At 38.2% G+C, this 20,163-nt stretch overlaps 3 protein-coding genes across 8 annotated transcripts; 1 reads left to right on the forward strand and 2 right to left on the reverse strand.

The window, feature by feature from the left end:
- Positions 1-1,356: 1,356 nt before the first annotated feature.
- On the reverse strand, positions 1,357-7,067 carry LOC111246033 (golgin subfamily A member 7). Of its 2 annotated transcripts, none has more exons than XR_015321311.1 (3): positions 6,096-7,067; positions 3,461-4,206; positions 1,357-2,955 (listed from the first exon to the last, which is right to left on the reverse strand). XR_015321311.1 is itself a non-coding variant. In XM_086980375.1 (3 exons), the coding sequence occupies exons 2-3, from the start codon at positions 6,349-6,351 to the stop codon at positions 4,010-4,012; spliced, it is 453 nt and encodes a 150-aa protein (XP_086836501.1). In that variant the 5' UTR covers positions 6,352-6,524; positions 6,873-7,067; the 3' UTR covers positions 1,357-4,009. The 2 variants fall into 2 exon arrangements, 1 of the variants encoding a protein (XP_086836501.1); XM_086980375.1 differs by having other exon boundaries at positions 1,357-4,206; positions 6,096-6,524; positions 6,873-7,067.
- Positions 7,068-7,287: 220 nt separating this feature from the next.
- LOC147757566 (WD repeat-containing protein 13-like) lies at positions 7,288-20,157 on the forward strand. 3 transcript variants are annotated; one of them, XM_086980370.1, is made up of 10 exons: positions 7,290-7,679; positions 8,250-8,372; positions 9,039-9,214; positions 9,509-9,612; positions 10,167-10,347; positions 10,467-10,748; positions 11,459-11,608; positions 16,340-16,483; positions 19,226-19,371; positions 19,846-20,157. In XM_086980370.1, exons 2-10 carry the CDS (start codon positions 8,300-8,302, stop codon positions 20,048-20,050), a joined length of 1,461 nt encoding a protein of 486 aa, XP_086836496.1. In that variant the 5' UTR covers positions 7,290-7,679; positions 8,250-8,299; the 3' UTR covers positions 20,051-20,157. The 3 variants fall into 3 exon arrangements, with proteins under 3 accessions (XP_086836498.1, XP_086836496.1, XP_086836497.1); XM_086980371.1 differs by having other exon boundaries at positions 8,266-8,372; XM_086980372.1 differs by lacking the exon at positions 19,226-19,371 and having other exon boundaries at positions 7,288-7,679; positions 19,846-20,105.
- On the reverse strand, positions 9,377-16,345 carry LOC111245062 (decapping and exoribonuclease protein-like). 3 transcript variants are annotated; one of them, XM_022792859.2, is made up of 3 exons: positions 15,911-16,345; positions 12,493-13,382; positions 9,377-11,587 (listed from the first exon to the last, which is right to left on the reverse strand). In XM_022792859.2, exons 1-3 carry the CDS (start codon positions 15,960-15,962, stop codon positions 11,558-11,560), a joined length of 972 nt encoding a protein of 323 aa, XP_022648594.1. In that variant the 5' UTR covers positions 15,963-16,345; the 3' UTR covers positions 9,377-11,557. The 3 variants fall into 3 exon arrangements, with proteins under 3 accessions (XP_022648594.1, XP_022648592.1, XP_022648593.1); XM_022792857.2 differs by lacking the exon at positions 9,377-11,587 and having other exon boundaries at positions 11,800-13,382; XM_022792858.2 differs by lacking the exon at positions 9,377-11,587 and having other exon boundaries at positions 11,800-13,419.
- Positions 20,158-20,163: the final 6 nt, after the last annotated feature.

The raw sequence follows: 20,163 nt of genomic DNA on the forward strand, positions 1-20,163 counted from the left end.
CATCTAAACAAATCCTAGTTAAAGTGATAACACTGGCCTCCATCATGCAGTTTAATAGTAAGATTGCTATTACCTATTTTCCGCGAAGCTCTACCTATTTAGATCCTGTAAGTACTAGAATGATCAGCTATAACTTAGGAATTTATATCTTGCTTTTTATTTAATAGGAAATATAGAATTAGAACAGCATAGATGCATATTTAGTAAACACATCAAATTTTTTAATAAGGTGTATAAATATCGTTTCTTTTTTTTCAATTGTACGCTAAATGCCTTTTTTAAAACGTTTGTGGCACTTGCCTATAAAGATATATCCGGCTGTAATGTTTGAAATTATTTCCCCACGGCAGTGCAGTGTAAACGCGTTTGCCTGCTAAACTCAGGGACACGTGGAGGTCTGTTTTAAAATCCAGCGCGCATACATACTTCGTTTCGTACTGGTAGGCAGCCTTCTGAAGCATCAGTGTTTAATAGTTCGAGTATGAAAGGTAAGAGAAAAATATTTTTAATTTTGTGTTATTTTAAATGCTCGAGATTCGAGAAGTTTTTTTCTAACTTCAAACACTGAAAAATGCCGGATGCTTATAGAAAGTGTTATGATAAAGTGCAATTACTATTTTGTATATATAGTGTATATATAGGAAATATGTTGCTAAACTTCACACACTACATCTTTTCTCAGGAAAGTGTCTTTCAAGTTTTCGGAGCCTGAGAAAAACGGGCAAAACATTTTAAATTGGTCAAAATATACAAAAAATAATACAAAATATATGTTTTGTCTTACTAATTTTATGTGGAATAGTGCAGATAATCATGCCAATATTTGAAAAGCGTTATTCAAGAATAGCGTATCGGTTATCTCAACCAGTGACATTTCGACTGATGTGATTTTGGCAACTGTTTGAAAGAGTAACATTTAGTTACTAGAGAATTTAAATATATCTCTAAAAAACATGACATGTTTCCAGACATGTGATGTTAAGATGTCATGTCTCACAGATTAAAAAGCAATTAATATATTTTAATAAGTGGATAGTGATTACTTTGTAGTCGTTTTTTGTTTGCTCTGGTGTTGAAACCATAATTTAGTTTAGTATAAAGTATTTAGTCTGATACCTACATTTAAAGAAGGATTATATTATATGATGGAATTTGAAAAGAACATTTTAAGCTAACTACAACCAACTTCGTAGCGTTATGCTGTGGAATAACTATTTGCTTTAATGATAACTCGTGCGGATTTATTGACCAATAAAGTATTCCGGCTTCCTCTTGCCGCTTGAGGCGAGTGACAAGAGTCGTATATTATTATACCTAACAGAAAATATTTCGTCCGAAATGATAATAACAATAATATACCGATTTGATACACATGTATTTGTCCGAGTGGAATAAAAAAACACTGTGTTATTTACTTGATCATAATAGCCTTCATTTGCACTTGATAGATCACCGTCAGATAAGTCTTTAAGGAGGTTATTATAGTGCTTGTTTACGACGTGGTAATTACCTTCAAATCATATGTGCAGGAAACGAACATATCATTTAGAGAACTTTCTAGTTTTTATTTATCACGAACTAATCGCCCGATGGTCTTCATCATATTTCGTCTCAGCTCTTAACAACAATTCTTCCTTCCATTGACTACTCCTGTCTTTAGAAATTGCCTATAGTGTGAGCTACTATTTGAATTTGCGTCGCCTTTTTTCAAATTTCCCTTCCTCCCTGTCTCGTCTCTCGTGAACACTTCACGTCATTTCAGCCATCTATTCAGTTCTAGTCAACTGTGACAGCCAAGATTATGTTACGCTCTCTTTTTTGTCTGATGTTTTTACGCTTTTCACGTGCCTCATTTTGTTTATTACTGAAATATATTTCTATGTAATAGCTCTATATATGTATCTATTGTATATTTGTCATATCGCACCTTCCTCTGTCCAGCTGCAATCAAGATGATCGAGTTTCTGCGTCCACTTCGCACCCTCAATCGTGTGCTTACTAACCTACATCACTCATAAAACCCTTGGGTTTTTTGTTGCCGTTTACTCTCTTTTCTCTTTCGTATGCTCTTTTTTCTCTCTCTGTCTCCCTGTTTTTTTATTATTTTTGATTTTTTGTATGACTCTGCTTTTTATCTGGCTCGTCACCCTAAAACCTAGTATCGCTTATTGGTTCAGCGGCTTTGTATTAGCATAAACGTTCCTGTGGTGTATAGTGTCTTGAAATGGACAGTATAGAACCAAGCAAGCATAAGCCTACATCCTGAAAACATGTGTGGTGTTGCAGATATTATTGGTAGCATACCTCCTATATATCAGTGCTTCATTTGCGACGTCGTATCGTTTCCGTGAACATCGGGCCGCAGCTACTTACCTGTGTTAACCCCAGTCCACAATACGCTTAGCTGTTGTCAATAAAATCAATACATCATTCCCGCAGCGTATCAATGACGCAAAAACAACGTGGGGAGCACTGATGATCGTTTATATTTGCCGCATTGCCTCCTCTGTGTTCTGTCCGTTTTTTTATTTACTATATTCACCACGCCAAAACACACGTACATGTATGTAAATAATTACATATATATCAAGATGTATATCTTCCTTCTGTACGATTTTTCTGTACAAGTGGTACAACGGAATAATTGTTATCATTATAGGGGAACAATGTTAGTAATAATGACAATCCACACGTCATGTGCATTTTATAATCTTGTTTGTGTTTGTCAGTCTATGGAATATGTCTACGTAAGGTTCCATTACGGTTTACTACTTAGTTTAGGACATATGGCCATTTACTTTTTTATCAGGCAGGCCTCTTCTTTTCACCGCACACATTTTTTCTTCATAATTGGAAGAGACAGCGGCCATCGTATTTGCCTTAAGACTGGGCAAGATCAGTTACCATTTTACGAAACGGTATTCTTGTCATGAGAACGAAAACGATGATCGGTGGCTGTAACAGTGACATTCTTTTATCTACGACTCGATCTCATGTATGTATAATTTAAGCACACCTTTTCCTCATTTACAAATAGTTTATTCATCTATCTACCTAAGTGGCTAATTAAACATACGCAGATGTCCGCTCACTCACAACAATAAGTCTGCGCAGTTAATATATTTCTGTCATTTAAGGCGTCGTTGTCGTCCAGCATGCATGTCGTGCTTCTATAGTTGTTGTATATGAAGACTCAATCCACAGCGTCAAAAAAGCCGCTGTTCTTCAACAACGCTCTGTTCACCAATTCACTTTGTTTACTATCAGTCTGTTAATAAATGTACTGATAAAAATAATGAAAAGCTCAAAAACGCCTAATTTAACATGTTGTAGCCTCTTGCGGCAATATTTGTTTAGACCTATTAGTTATGCTTTGCAAGCATGAACAGATTACACTGTTTCATGCTTTATATTTACTCCTCCTCTTTGACAACTTTATTCTTTGCCTGAAGTTACTCACCTGCAAAGTAACTTATTCGTCTCCCCTTTCTTAGCGTTTGACACTCTGACTGGGCGCGGTAAGTATATGGGCTTAGGTGATAAAAGCACAAACAGAAACTTCCCGATACTTGGGGGAATCGCTATGAAGAAGTAACGTGAGGAAGACGATATGACTAAGTTGTTGTGTTTTCATCTTCACGATGCCGATTATCGTCTTGTTGGCCGCTGAATGCGGCCAGAGAAGCTTCGACTTCGTTCTTCCATTGTGAACCCAGAATTGCGATGTGTGTGCAGGAATGACATACATGTACACGGGCTGTTACGTTTACAAATATATGCATATGATTAGAAGGTGCTAATGACGCGCTTAACGCTAGACCATGTTTACCTAAACCTCTTTGCTTCTTTTTTTGATTTGGCTTTACGAGAATCCCGAACTGAGAGCTGAGTATGGTACTACAAAAAGAAACTGGACCGGATGCAGTTCGGCTACACCAGATCGATTAGCATTTGACCTGCTAATGTCGCGTTTGTATCTGCACAGAGCACGACGAAGAGATGTTGGCAATCAAGGCCTAGCGTCTAGCAAAGTGATTTCGATCACTCGAAGGCCACGTTCTAACGGATCGGTTATGTATAACCCTCGCGGAACGTAAATTGTCTCGTTTTGGTGATCTATAAAGCTGGCCGCCTGTTTCACATATTTCTCGTAATGGGTCTCCATGCAGAGGTAGAGCAAGTAAGCAGATATGCATGCTAGACAACCTGTAATTTTAATAAAGAACACACAGACACCCGAAAACAATTAACAGTGAGTATTAGAAAAAAAAAAGTTAGCTAATTAATGCCTATATTATGCGAGACTATATTAGCAATAAGATATCCATTAAATGGTAGGTGAGACTTAACTATGGTTTTTATTAGAATGGTATTTCATCTAAAATAATTTAGTTGTTAAGAATAAATACTCTATAGACTAAGGCGTCAAAATGTTTCGTGGTTTGATAACAGGGCTTCTATATTGACTTATTAGTTCTTTTTTAAGTTTTATACTTGCACTCTGCGGTTATTTTTTTCTGTGAGAGTGCTTATTATCAACCTTATAATGCTACTGAACGGTAGAGAAAAATTGGCGTGAAATCTTTAGCATAAACAACGAAAAATTATCAAAGTAATTCGGCTTTGTTAATCTTTGGGATGCAACGTATGTTCTCTATGGTATGCACCTAAATCAAGCAAGAGATCAGTTCGCACTTGTACTTCTCATACAAAGCAATTATATTCCCTTATTGGGTTGACCGTTTCTGCCCTCCATAAGGTTATATGGTTGTTCAGAAGCCAATCCTAATTCGAGCATAGTTAATGTACATTAAAATACGAACAGAATCTCTTTATGGGGAACTATGTAGGAATTTCGTTTCCTTTATTATCTGTTCCTATTATATATATATATATATATAATGCTTCCGATTGTTTTAATTTGTAGTTTTGCAATACATAAAGTTCATTGGTGAAATCAGTCAAAAGATTAAATAATAAAAGTCTTAATATCATATTGTTTTCTGCTAGAGGAGAAAACGAGTGATTGTTCAAACGCATCTGCAAAATTCAGGAATGGAAGAACGAGTGTACTGCATTCACTTAAGACACATCATTCATTACAAACAGAGTAAATTAATCTTGAATTTCCTTCTAAACAGTTCGAAAAGACGTTAAAAATGCTTAAAACAAGGCCGCTAACTACAACGGCATGGAGCATACGGTCTACATGTAGCATGCTGTTACAATACAACTTACAAAAGCTAAATAGACAAGAAATATAAGGCCAGTATTATCCGTTGAGAATTATTGAACCACATTATATTAGTGCCTCAAAATTACCATCGGTTCATCGATCACCTGATCCACGACATACCTATAGGCAAGGTATCGCAGGATGACTTAGTACCATTGATAGTAAGCCTTAAATATTTTTTGAGATCGAAGCCTTGCAAATTTATGAATAACTGTTAATAATCAAGGCTTGTAATTTGTTTGGGTACAAAAACAATATCGTGGTAAGAATGCCGTTTCCAATAATAATACATGATAATATACACATTAAAAGTCATAACGAGCCGAAGAAACTGATTGGTAATGCTTCAGATGATATACTCATTCAAAAAACAGTTATTGAATGAACCAGTTAAATAAAAAAAATTTCTATTCCAAACAATTATAATTGTGGCTTTTGCAATTTCATGGAAGAACTATACGACTGCTCTTTAAAGGCTGTTTCTAATTGCTGCTTTTAAAAATAACTATCGATTATAATTTTCCTCAAATTAGTGTTGTAATGGGAATCACATTAGAATTCATTTCGAAAGAGAATAGCTACGGGGGTGCCCATTGCATTATGTTCTTCGCAAATCCTTTTCGATTAGTTATCAAATAAGGGAATGTTTCTAGTTCAGTATCCGGTGTTGGTGTTGAACACAGTTTCAGAGGGCTTGATTTCAATACGAAACACTCGGCTATAAACCTAGCTCGCCTACTGCGTCTTCATGGAGACATATATTACATATTATCCATAAGCCTTTACACTCAAAGAGAATCCTTAATTGCTATTGAGGGATACATCGGCGGTACACTACATCAGTACACTATTGACATACCTTCGCAGAACGAACTAGAATTCATCTTCTCTGCTTGGCGGTAGAAGTTATTTAGAGTAGACACTGTATTTTCAAACTGGTGTCGATCGATGAAACGCTCGAGTTCGAGCGGGAACTTGGTCTGAAAGCGGACCGCGGTCCCTTCCGTGTAATCTCGTTGGATGAACACCTTGTTTGCAGAGCTCTGTGGACCTCCACCGCCGCCAGCCGCGCCCGCAAGAGCTCCTCCACCGGCTGCCCCGCCAGCCCCCGACATCACCTCCGTCCTGAACGTAATCTTGACCCTCTGGCCAGCGGACCTGAACCGGCCGCCCCAGTAACCCAACCCAATTACAAGGCAGTGACGGCGCTCAGATTGGAACTAGTCCAATTATGGGCCTCCGTAGAAGTATAGGTAGAATTTGTGGTAGTAGTGTAGTTGTTGCTGAACTGTCGACAGTCACCCGCAATGAGCAGCGACAGACGGAGTCACTCACTTTGATACCAGCGAAAGCTCACTCGGAATAAATAGGAGTACTAGTAAACGAGAGTGTTTATCTGACTACAACAACGGCCGGAGTCTACAGCTATTTCGCTAGGTGATTTACTCGGTTAGGTGATACTGCATCAAATACCAACCATTGTACAGTCAATACAACCAAGAACAAACATTAGCCCACCACTGCAGCACTAAAAAAGGCACCGCCACTAACACCATTAATGCCCGTGAAACATATCCTTGGATAGATAGATGAGCTGCCTGATTAACCAACGATAGACCAACCATACGCGTTTTACCTGTAAATCTATCTATTTCGTCTATCTGCCGCTCCGTGGATGAACAAGATCAGAAAGCGACGAAGGAAAGGGGACCTCCTACCAGACACCACTATTCTAAAGAGCAAATTAACCGGCGGAAATAACAATCACAACAATAATAACACATGGCGTCAACGTCGCTTCGTTTACTCTACACGCGCCTTACAGAGAACTAAGAGCTCCCAGTCTTAGCTATAGTTCTGCCTGTCGTCCTATCAAATTGTCGTCTGCCCTAGCCTTCTACTAGCAAGCCGCATTATGTGCCCTGTGTGGAACATAGAGGTATCAGATGTTTTTCGATTCAGTATTTAAAGGGTTGCTTGGTTGCTTTTAGCAGACGATTTAAAGAGAAAGCAGTTGATGAATGCATTGACGAAATTTGATCCTTGCGATAGCCATTGCCAGTCGAGGAAGGGCGAAAACATATGTTAGCTTGCTTGGTGATCGTCGAAATGACAGCTGACGCAGCAAACCTAATCGGCAGCACTACACAAACAGAGAGGATTTCTCAACTCGTGATGGGAGAGGAAGCCCTCACGGCCTCCTTCGGAACACTGACTATAGGGCAATAAGATAGGAAGCGAGTGATCTGGTTCGTTTCAAGTATAGGAGGTTTCGGACTCGACGAACGCCACAGTCACCAGTTTAGAAAATGCTAAACTGTTCAGAAAGTATCACCAGTAATAATAAGGTATTGACCAAAGTGGGTACCTTTGTGTGACAACGTATCCATCTGCTGGATTTTATTTATTACGACCGAAAAGGATGGGCTGATTCCTGGGTGAGGTAAGTGCAATTTATGTGTTTCTGTTAGTAGTCCATTGCGTACTTCTAGCTTTTCTTAGATTGGTGCGAGGTACGAGGATTTGATGGAAGTGGCGATGAGGATAGTGTGGATGTCAATTTTCTGCTCTAATTCACATTATCCACACCAAGAGACATTTTTGGTCATTGAATTGAGACTCGTACAGAAGAAGAAAATGTTCAGCTGCAGTGCTCAGCCGATGTCGATCGGTGGCCAATCCGGTGAATGCAAACGAAGCGTTTCATTACTACATATGATTTATTTTATAGTATACTGTGTTTTATGATCTGATGGGAACAGGCCATCTGAAAAAAAAAGGGAATTGAACACGGGTTGACATTTTTCGCGTAAAGTAAGCAATTTGGACTTGCATGTGCCACTTTTCAGTTTGCTGCTTGTTAGTTTTTGTTCTTACTGATCTTGTAAATATCCCCCGGTGGGTGAAAATCATTTTGTGTATATTTGGCAAAAAAAAACTGCAAAATTTCAACTTGAATAAAATACATAGTCACTTGCATACACTGAATTAAATTGCACAATGAAACCCTCAGGAATCCGTTCTTCTAGGCCATCGCTGTCGTTACCCTATATCAGTGAAATAATGTTAAGCTCGAATTGGCAGTCGATCCTAGCCCAAGATGCGCGATGGAACTCATTTCGACAACCTTACATCCGTAAGTTCTAGCACCTGTAAATTAGTGTATGATTGTTTGTATTTAATTAATAGAATTGTTTCAATCATGTTCCCTAACTTAGTGATATGTAGACAAGTTACTTTAGGTCGTACATGACTGCGAAAATTATAGTGTGCTGTCGATGTATTTTTACTATTCAAGAGAACATAATTTCTCTCAAATATTTATGCTTTGGAAATGGTTTTTACGAATTGACTATTACTAAATTATTTATAGAAAAAACCAAAAATAATTTCGGTTGAGCTTAATATTAGAACACGTTAATAATAGAGACTATAACAACCAGCTTCGGAGACCTTGATGCAAATATGAAAATCAGCTTACAAAAGGAACTTGTTTTGCTAAACTTCGAGTGACATCCAGATCTCTGGATATTATGCATCAATAATCCCCGGTGTGGTATTTCGTGCATAGCTCATTTCTTATTTCAACGATCAGGAATCACATTAAAATGAAATCCTTCCCGCCTTTATTGTAAGGATTTGAGTTGACCTTAATATTGTTAGTTTTAATAAAAAAGAATGGTAGTAGAGCAACTAATGCTAGCAAGACATTTGCACTGACACCCGAAAAACGACCATCGGACTTTTGCTAGAGCTGGAACAAAACAGGTGGTGACTTAATATTACTTTGATTTGGATTCAGGGAATATGTATCTTCGCCGTCGGTCGCAGCTGTTGGCTGATGTTGTAGGGGATGCACCTTCTCGAGGATTTGACAAAAACTATATGCGCCTCCGTAGTCAGCTACTAACATTAATGTATGGCAGCCCGCCTGAATTAAGGCGCACTAGCCGCAGCGACAGCACTGCAACGTTTCATGTATATTTGTTTTACGTTTGGCTTCAAACTAATAATGAAAATGAAGTTACTACAAAGTATATGTATCACAATGTTTTTAATTGTTAATTTCTCGGAGATACTAGTGTTTCTCGAAGGATAGTGCATCATGTAAGATCCTATATACGAGTACACAACATCACATAACGAAAAACTCTTTTATTATTGTTCTTCTAACAACACTTTATAGATTAATAGATTATATAATATCTAAAAACACTAATGATGTCAATAGCTTGGTACTCTTTGCTTACGATTCGTCTACTGCGATCGCAGACTGTAGATCTTTCACTGACGGATGCATCGGACAGTGGTCGTCAATGGACACCGCCCCACGCTCCGGAAGGTCTCACACCTTCGAAGGACGCACATGCCAGCAGGTTATAGCAAGTACTATATTTGTTCGCGGTATATACCACATAGTTTAGCATTGCTCGTGATATATTTGTACATATAATATATGGTACATATTTCATGTTTGTCTTACAATAAGTTTCAAGCCAGTTAGACACAAATATAATAAAAAGATTGTCAGTAATTAAATTCAAGGTTTTGAATAATTGATGTTCTGATTTCTCCCGTCACTGAAAATGGTAATCTTGTTTTGGCGTGGTAAGACAGGACGGGGATATTGCTTTGCCACTACCCTGTCATTGTATTTGTTCCGAATACTTCACTACGCTCTTTCGATGCAGTCAGTATGCAGTAAAGCGTCTATTATCGAATGTTGATACCACATATTCGTAATTTGTTTAGGTAGAACTCTATGGCTTTGATGTCTACTGCATAATTCTACTATTATACTAGTGAAAACCTATTCTAAATCACATAATCTATTGAGAAACAGAATAGAAGTAAATGACATCAATTCTATAATGTACCGTTTGTTGTGCCGTGTTTTGTATGCCCAATATTTGACATGGATTCATCACAGAGCTTTGGCAGGTATCGGAACAGAAAGTTTGAGCATGTCGTATACATTTTCTGGAGTGCATCACATTTTCGAGCAAGGGGCAAGTGTGAACCATGTTGCGTTCGCCAACAACTGCCCGCAACTGTTGTGTACCGCAGACGCTCAAGGCGTTCTCTGCATCTATCAAGTAGACCCGCCCAAGGTATAAATATAGTACATAATTATATTAATAGTGATAACCTTAGTTAGAATTAAACAAGTTTAATAAACTTACCTTACTTAGTAAAATTTATTTCTCACGTTTATACTGTACGTTGACAGGCGTTGCATCGAATTGCTGGGCATAGCGGTCCAATAGTTTGGGCAGAATGGTCACACTCAAATGACGTCATTATAACATGTTCATTGGATGGATCGCTTTCGGTTTGGGACGCCATGAAAGGAGCGTTGCTACGCTCTATACGCCTACAGTCGAACACCCATGCTCAGCAGCAATTATCGCAACAACAAATGTTAGGGCAGCAAATACAGTTACAGCAGCAGTGCAACTGTGATCCTGTTCTCTGTGCTGCCTTTCAACCAGCGAACAACAACATGCTAGCTGTAGGTTCAATTCATATACCTTCTACAAGTAGAAAGGGAGTGAAAGAGATAATTTCTTTCTTTCGTTGGACTCAAGCGTCTGAACCCGAAGATGTTAAACTCAGTTGAGTTTAACATCTTCGGGCGACCGCTGCTTAAGTGCTGCTCAGACAGATTAAAGTACGTCTTATTCCTGTCTTCCAACGTAGCGCATTTAATCATTCTCGCATAAAGTTATGCTTTATCTTCAGCTTTCAATCCACTATTATCTTGTAAAACGAGAACTTATGTCGATAGGGATGTAGTAGTTACAATTCAGTCGGACGTGATTGATCTCATGTATGATATTAGTATCATCGTTCTCGTGTGTCCAACTAGACATTCTTCATGCATAGACACTATTTACGAATCCGATTCGACTTGCGAGTTGCGTTCTGTTAAATAAGACTGACATCGCAAATTATGTAGTCGAAGATTAAAAAGAATGGTTTCTAAAATTTGCTGTTTAAATTTAATTAGTTATGCTATACAGTCAATGTTTGTGTTGTTTAGAAACACAAAGCTAATATTGCTATCTGCTCATTGGCTTTTCATTCATATATAATTTTCAGGAGTGGGTTTCACAAAAAGGAATGACCGCGGTGTGTGTAACTTTTTTTTGTGTAACTTAACTACACTATATTGAAATACACTCTTCTATAATCTATCTATAATATTTGTGCATATTATAGATGGGCAGTGGACGTGGCATGATACAGGTTATCAGTGTCTCAACAGGAATGGTCGTCCGTGGTGGAAGTCAGCAACTGCAGAGTGGAGCTCGTGCTCTTTCAATGGCCTTTTCCATTTGCGGGACGTTGCTGTGGGTCGGAGACGATAAGGTAATACAACGATCGCGTTAATCATATTTGATTCTATTCTCAAAACTTAATCTGATAATAATGCAAGGACAGTAATCACTATATAAGGCGAGCTGTTGTATTTATAATGGACATTATATAATTGTTATGTATTATTCTCGTTCTTGTTATGACCGGATTGGAATGTCTTTAAATGAAAGATACTAGGCAAGTTACTTAAGTTATAACCATAACATTTATTATAGCTATTGCTAAATCTATTTATTACGCAGGACATTTCGATAGATCAACGGCCTGATCTATCTTGTTAATTCAAAGGCGAGTATTTGTTTTCCGACCTTATATAAAAACTAGACTAATTTGTTTTTCATTATACACATACACATTTTGTGCAAAATTTTGTTAGAACAGGTTTTTTTTTAGTTTCACCGTATTCAAACAATACCAGCATCCGTGTGTGTTACGCACGTTGCCAAGATAAAATGGACACGTGATATATCTTGTCGATTACGAGAAAACAAAGCTGCAAAGACTCCGCTATTACACAAGGATCAATTTGAATTCTCGGAAGAACGATTCGACTTAGAATTAGTACCTTATCAGCTTAACTGGAATAACGAAAAAAATGAACGCTTAACTTAATCCAGGTGTTCGCCTAATTTTACAAGATACCACTCAGGAAGTATTACATATCGGTTGTAATCGGCGTGGTCTTTTGGCAGCGTCATACAGTTGATTATTTGCTGTTCAGGCACAAACTCGAAGATTACGACTTCTTTTGGATCATCGACAGTAACATTTGTTTTGATGAAATCCAGAAACTTATCAAGAAAATGAAACATTCGCAAAGGGCTCCAAAACTCGCGACCTTCGTCGTGCAGTTCGGACAACCGGTAGCTCTTTACCTGTTCAACAATACCATCGTCAGTTCGATATCCACAAATCACTCGAGGTATACCTATCAAGTAACACTGAGCCCACCACTTGACCATTTTGAAACGAGCCATATTTTTTCTTTGGCGTGAAGTTTCGACGAACCTCGAGGTTTTAAATTCGACATAGCGACGTGTCGAATGCTTGTATTCGGGATATTTGGCCACCAGACGGTCGTCCACACCGTCAACCTCCGCTCCATATACAAGTGAATGCCGTTGGCCCAAACGAGTGCGAACCACAGAGCAAAATTCTTCTTTCTCATTAATTGGCTCCTGGGGCGTAGGGCGCCCTCCGGGCCTTGAAGCGGTCATATACTGCTCGAACTTGTAACCCCATGCAGCAACCCGTTCGAACCAACCACTTTTATTTTTCTCGCGCTCAATTTGTTCGAGTGTTGAATATTGACAAAGGTATCGACTGCCTTTATATAGAGTAACACCAAGGATCCAGTTTTCTTTTTGCTCATATACTGAGCACATAATCGTGGTCAGAAGACCGCGATACGAAACAAAATCTGTATGCAAACCAGACAGCTTGCTGTTCTCGCCATCGCAGGGGGCCCGAAATTTCTCGACGTTGTCACATATCCACCTAAGAAGATTGTCGAGTTTTTCACTGAGTGAGTGATTTTTGGGAATACGGTCATCAAACGCCTCGTTCAAATCCCAATCAAGCCTTTGATCTTGCGGCGGCTCGATAAGATAAGCCATTTTCCTGGTATCATGTACATAATTACGATCACCAATAAGGGAGAAGTTTCCCAATTCGACTGGTTCTCGTAAGTCTAATTCCGAGTTGATTTGTTCGTGCCCACCCTGTGGTGGTGTAACTCGAAGAACGGCACATGTTGGCAGATTCACTGCAAGTCACAGCAAACAAATCAAGAACGTGTATTTCTGTAATATGAATAAAAACACTGGTAAGTACGAATGAAGTAACAACATTCGTTTGTGCTAATCCTCTTATCTTTTTAGATATGTAGTATAACAATCATATATGTGAGAAGTCAATGATTTACCCAGGTAACTCTTTTTAAATCATATAGTAAAATTTATGAACCTTATATGGATCAAAGCCCACGTTTTGGTTATAACATTTATGACATGGAAAACTAAAATAAAAAAAAAGGTTGAGTTCTAGGATTTACTGTATACATATACAAAATTAACTTTTTGTTTGTACGTTTAGCTTTACCCCTACATCTGAATGACCCTATAACTTGAATACATATGTAACGGTATTTGTGAAGTTTGTACAGTTTATATTATTAATGATCAATTAGTTTGAGTATGTAGTAGTTTTAAAGGAGTATGTGCATCAATATTGTATTTTAAATTGCCGATTTATGTATAATAAAAATTATGAATATATGTGCTACTACTTTTGGGAATTCATCGATCTGGTACCATTAAAAACTGGCTAGGCAAACATAACATTATTATAATCAAGTATGATATCCTTAGAGTATTACTCTAACACGACAGAAATCGGTTATTGATTGGAAGAAACTTTTCTCTATAATGTCTTTCGGTAATAATGCTTGCATTTGAACGGAGCAGAGGCTCACGGAATAAAGGAGAGGTTTACTTGCCAAAACCACTTCAAAGTTGTTATCATCAAGAAATGTAATTTCTCACGAAGGGCAAAAATTGTTATAGTCTTCTTGCTAATTTAAACTTGCCATACCAGGCCGTATGTAGTTTGACCCTTTTGAATACAGAAAGAGACAACTTTACAGTTATTCAATTGAATTTGGCTTTTTTTGAATATTGACGCGTCTTCAGGGGGTCCTCAGTTGTATGTTATTTAACACAATATTATACTAGTAATCCTGTGCTTAAAAAACTAAGTAATAGCAGAGAAATAGCCTTCTTCATCGACATTGGGCTGCGACTTCGTGATTAGTGCAAACATATCAAAGCCACCTCACTTTAGACATCCTGATTTTTGTTAATATAGTTTTTGGCCCTAAAGTGAATACACTAAACTTTTTCATTTAATCTAATTTCAACTTGGTTTACCAAGTCCATTTGATAATGGTTGACGAGAGCTTAGAACGACCAACTAATCCGAAGAAATGCAATGATAATGTGGATTTGCACAAGTCAAACAAAAAGATGTCAGACACTCCAAGAGAATATTAGGAGTTACCATACTCGAGTTCGCTAAGTGGTCCTATTTCAAATTTGTAATTTTGACAAAGTTATGGAGAAACTGTAACGTTTGTTAAATGTTTCACCACTATTTGGCCTTAAAACTCTATCCGAGTATACTACACAAAGTTAAATAAGTGAAAACGATTTTGCTAACATTTGTCACATCCAAACTCACATTTATTACTTATTTAGTTGCCTTGCTAATGGAACTAATACTGACTGAGTAATATAATACTAATGTCTTCGTCAAAAACTAGATATTGAAGTTGCATATAATTGCGGCGTCAAATACTTTTGTGTTGCTTCCACCGAGGGCTTCCATGTTGAGCCTGAAAACCAGCATTTCCTGTTGCTTCTATTCTAAAAATTCTAGCCGCTTCGAGCTCGAGGAGTTACAGTTGTAGTTCAGCGAAGCCTGCTTCGTTCAATGGCACGAAAATACATCACAAACGTGATCACCCTTTCAGTCCCTCTGAGGTCTGTTCTAGGTTGAAGCAAGTCTTGTTCCCTTCTATAAAAGTAGTTGCTACTGAATTCGACTGTCCTTATTAAACGTGTCATATAACGCTGAAGACGTAATATACTAGGAAATGGTTTGATTTGCGTTCTATTTAAGGTGTAATTTTACAAAACGCTCCATATTCTAGTTACAGTGGACACTAAATTTTATATTGAAAAGATTGGATTCCTGGAATTTCAACGATATGTCTGTTTGGTAATATCAAATGTCAGAATTGACTAAGTAATTTCTGTAGGGACGTTAAGTAACGACCTAATAAACAATGGAGCCCTTCACTTCTATTAAGGCATTTGCTTATAACAGCTGCATTATTTGTGTTGAATTTATATATTCGATGCTTTGACTTAAAATTAGATGACTAAAAACTGATTCATACGTATGTTCCGACATATGCTCCTTTATGCATCTGTGATTTTGTGTTTTGCCCGCCAAAAATGACATCTTCACGTGCTAGTGTTTATTGCTGCTCCGCTTATCCAGAGGCAAAAGCAACGCGCCGTTAAGGTTTCGACCATTGAAGATATTTACGACGTCTCGATCAAATAGTCCAAATAGATTAACACAAATTAGCTATAGCAGTGAATATGGTTAGGTTTTAGTAGTACAAATAGAGCTTAATGAAATTCTAAAACCTTTTTATTTCCAGTATTTTGAATACTGGAAATAAAAACTGGAATACCGTATTCAAGCTCATTGCATTCGATAACTTACATATTTCCATCTTGAGTTTTTCGTCTCGTTTTGGACGATTGGCACTTGACATGTTGAAGGTTTTTGTACCGACGAAGTCCTACCACAAAGATGGCATGCCACAAAACTCTGTACACAATTCAAACGGTATGTCATTCTTTGCACAAATTTTGGCTGTTGTCGCAATACGTGACACCTCCCTGGTGCTCAGTACCAGACGGCTGACTGACGGGAAAGGGTACTGTTATGGGCTCTTCAACGCGGGAAATTTAAAACATTCCTACTGAAGGAAACGCGGACACCAGTTTTAATGATCGGTCTCCTTTGTACGATAAACTTAAATGTAGCATTGGCTCAGTGTAGATAAAGTAATATTTATTATTATTGTACCATGTTGAGTATTTAACAAAATGTTTGGTCTTATTTGAACCGAATTTATTGACGATTTAGGGAAGCATCAGTTCATACGTCTTTGATATCGCTTCAGGACGACTATCGCGAGGGAGAAGATTTTGCGCTCCCGGGGGAGGTCCAGTTACGTGCCTTTCATTTCGGCACTGGGTAAATCGGCAAGCTCGCGACCCATGTCTATTAGTGAGTATTTAGATTATATAATAGATGATATGGATTACTTTCGTTATTCACGCAAATTGTGGTGCATTAGAACTTTATTGAGACTTAAAGCATTATGATAAAGATGGATTACATACCTCAAAAGTAATTTTAAACATTTTATCGTCATAATTATCAAGTACGATTTTTTTATCGTGATTTACTAAAATCAAATTATCCCGATGGAACTGAATTCATTGGGATAATACAAACGTATATAAAATTCGGATTTTAAACCGACCTGGCTTTTGTTATTCTAAAATCTTTGTAAAAAATCTTTATTGGCGGCTTTGTTAGATTGGCGGAAATTCGTATTGAGCATCTGAAAGCGCTCCTTTCTGTTCCCGTTCAGTGGCCCACATATAGTGATTTCAAGAGCCTTTCCAAACTTGTCTTGAGCGAAATTGGGTTGTATGTTCCGGAATTTGAACCAAGGTTTCTTCCATTCTAAGGGGCTCCTTTTCCCATGCAATATTATTTCTATCATATGTTCGAGCATTTAGGCTTCTTCTGGAGGAAGATATTTATCATTACGTATTCCGCACGGTTCAAGTGCTCCACCTTTAACGAATCCTATAATGATCGCCTCGATTCTCTCTCGAAAGGTGAGGAGCATTCGTAATTCTGCATGCTATCCACCGGACAAGTGGGACCCAAGTGGCTTGGAAAAAGTTTATTGACAGTTTGTTCTACCAGATTCTGCAACAGTGTTAGCTGTGGCTTTCTCAGCTTACCAATAACCACCTTATATTTCCTCTTTCCCAATACATGAGGCACTCCAAGCAGTTAGTTGGTTAAATTGGATTTAATGTTTTTTGTTTCCCGTAGCTACCGTATCTCACTCTTCAAATATAACCTTTGGCGACATGGCTTATATCTTTTTCATAGCCAGTGTCCCATATCTGTGGCGCCTTATTTGCTGTAGCTTTTATTCTACACAGTTTATCTAAATATATCTGATCTTTATTTTTTAAAGGAGCGCAAAAACATAATCCGCTCCGTTAGCGTGCATAGAATCCATCCTTTGCTTAGGTAGCTTAGTTAGTAGAGCCTTTTTTCTTATGGAGGTTGAGGACAAATGCATTATGCACATCAGACTTCACAGTTATAATGTTTGTCTGGTACTGTGGGACTCCCACCTACTAAATCCTGGACCCCTCGAAGACTTTGGGCTTCGGTTCGGGACATGGTTTAATAATACTTCGAAATCATAGCTTGGAGAAATGGGCAATAGGCTGTTATCCCCTTCGGCACATTCCGTCCATCCTCCCATCGGGTTCTCTTCCTCTCCGGACGTGCTAAGTCCCGGGCAAGGTATCGTACCCTGCTCTTCCAGAAGACCCGACTGTGGAACAGCAAATCCTTGCTCGTCTCGTGTTTGTCCTTGCGTTATTCTCTTGCCGCACAGCCTTTCCTGCTTTTTCTTTTTCTCATGAGATCGTCAAAGAAAACCGTAAGTTTCTTCCAGTTCTCCTTGCCCTTCGTCATCATTTCCACCATTTCCTCTATGCTCCTTTTCGTTGATACGTTTCTGTGTGCCGGCTTGTCTTTGACCTCGTTCAATGCATGACAATAAAGCACAATGTGCGCTACTCTATCTTTTGTGCCATCTTTCGTAAAGACGTGCAGATGTCTGCTTGCACCTTACCGATCTTTGTTATGTATGTCTAAAACTACCCGTGGCTAGATAAGACTTGACAGGATTGGTACACCAGTCCATTCCTTGATATCTGGAGTTAATAGAGCCAAATTTTGGTTTTAGAAAAATTACTACTTTACCTCATTCTTGTGTTTCGCGTTGGTCTATCTACTGCCTTGTCTCCTTGCTGTTCAGCTGGAACTTTTTTTTATACCGCGTTTCAATTGTTTGCTTCATGGCCGTTTTGTCTAGGTCCATGTCACTGGTTTCGATTTTCTAGAATGTTCCCTTTGTGCCCAGCTTTGTTTCGTGCCAAGGACATAATAGTTACTTCGTTCTTGTTTTATTTATACATCTTAGCAGATTATGGCTACGTTGAGCTTTGTTATGCTCACAGTGAGACTTAGTACCGTTCTTCTTGGCTTCATTGATTGTTATTGATTTCGGCCTCTCTTAAAACTGTCCTCACTGATTTTTACTTGTTGCAAAGACCTAGTGAGCCCCCGACCTCCAGCAGGCGATATTGAATACCCTTCCTCGTGAAATCGGCGCTGCTCTTATCTTTATGATAACCCAGGAACGCCGTCCTTCTTCTATTTTTACCTGTTTTCTATTATATGGCGAGTTTGCCCCCATTTTTTGGATTATCCCTTGGATGTAGCCGCGAAGGCTTTGTCAACGCTTTCTTACCCCCAATTCCTCCTGTAATTAAATCTTCTTTACAGGCATAACTTGATCAAAAAGCTCATTACGACGTACGTAGTTTAGATGTTTTAGTTCTCCGGCACAACAAGTGATTTTTGTCGGATGCGAAGTATTTATTTTTGATTCGGTGCTGTAGCTGTGAATGTCATAATGGCTTAGATGCATTTCAAAAAGTTGTGGTTGCACTCTAAGTTGCGAAAGGAATTTAAACTTTGTATTGCTTCTGTGTAAGAACTTTTTTCCTTTAGCATATGCACACATATATGAATTGTTTCACTCTTAACGTAATATGACATATAATAGGAGTGCTCACTATAGCTACTCGTTGTGGTCGACGTTCTGAATTTTTTTTGTTACCTTTTATTATATTCCTTGTACAGGTGAATAGTGGGGGTCTCCTGTTAGTCTACGGGGTCGTTAATCCAAAGGATGGTACGCTGGTACTGAAAAAGAGGCTGCATGTATGCAATGGCCAAAAAACTTCCACGCCATTGAAGTCATGTTTCTCACCCATTATGTCTTTCAGGTATTATTATCATCAGTATTATTTTTGTTTTTTTTTTACTACCAAATACCACTACTTGTATTGAAAAAAGCGTTATTATAACAATCAAATTATATCTATTTGTATTGAAAACCATGCACTACAGTCTGCGAAGGATTGATTGTCTATATGGCACGTATTTTTGTAGTTAATAAACTCTTTCCGGCAATCTCATACGAGAGTAACGTTAGAGATATTGGAGAAGTCGAATTAATAATTATAACTTCGCTCAATAAACGAGGATCGTGTTAGCTATATGCTACTTATACAGAGCGACATCAGTATTATAATCCAAGATCGCCTCAGAATTTAATAGTGTTCATTTTATTAATGTTTATTCGATGAATGCTTGCTGAGGATTACTTCGCAGGTATCCTCTTCGAGCTACATTGTACACATAGAACTAATACCATAGTACTTTCAAGGTCTTTATTTTTTGTTTGATCGGTACAATAGGGACGGTTCATGTGTGGTAACTGGAAGCGACGACGGCGGGCTAGTTTTTTTCGATGTAACACCTTCTCACCCTGCTTCGCCTGTTAATCGTCTCCAGGGCCATTCGGCTCCGATTCGGGGAGTTGCATTTGCGGCAGATGAAAGGATGTTAGCATCTGCGGATGCGTCCGGTGTCGTAATCCTTTGGAAAAAGGGGCATTCATGACAATTTACATGTTTATTATTTAATCCTGGTGCCTGGAGAATGTCAAAGATTTAATTCTTAATTGACAAAACAACCGTATATACAGTCGTTCACTTATGGTGAAGACAATGTAA

The sequence above is a fragment of the Varroa destructor genome, unplaced genomic scaffold (assembly GCF_002443255.2).
Source record: "Varroa destructor unplaced genomic scaffold, Vdes_3.0 BEIS01000002.1, whole genome shotgun sequence".
NCBI lineage: Eukaryota > Metazoa > Arthropoda > Arachnida > Mesostigmata > Varroidae > Varroa > Varroa destructor.

Coding starts and splice junctions, on each gene's coding strand:
- LOC111246033 (XM_086980375.1), bottom strand. CDS start 6,351: ATGTCGGGGGCTGGCGGGGCAGCCGGTGGAGGAGCTCTTGCGGGCGCG. Junction 4,207..6,095: donor TTCTAGTTCGTTCTGCGAAG/GTATGTCAATAG, acceptor TTAAAATTACAG/GTTGTCTAGCATGCATATCT.
- LOC147757566 (XM_086980370.1), top strand. CDS start 8,300: ATGTTAAGCTCGAATTGGCAGTCGATCCTAGCCCAAGATGCGCGATGG. Junction 9,215..9,508: donor ACAGCACTGCAACGTTTCAT/GTATATTTGTTT, acceptor CTGCGATCGCAG/ACTGTAGATCTTTCACTGAC. Junction 10,348..10,466: donor ATCAAGTAGACCCGCCCAAG/GTATAAATATAG, acceptor GTACGTTGACAG/GCGTTGCATCGAATTGCTGG.
- LOC111245062 (XM_022792857.2), bottom strand. CDS start 15,962: ATGTCAAGTGCCAATCGTCCAAAACGAGACGAAAAACTCAAGATGGAA. Junction 13,383..15,910: donor AAAACTCAAGATGGAAATAT/GTAAGTTATCGA, acceptor TGTGACTTGCAG/TGAATCTGCCAACATGTGCC.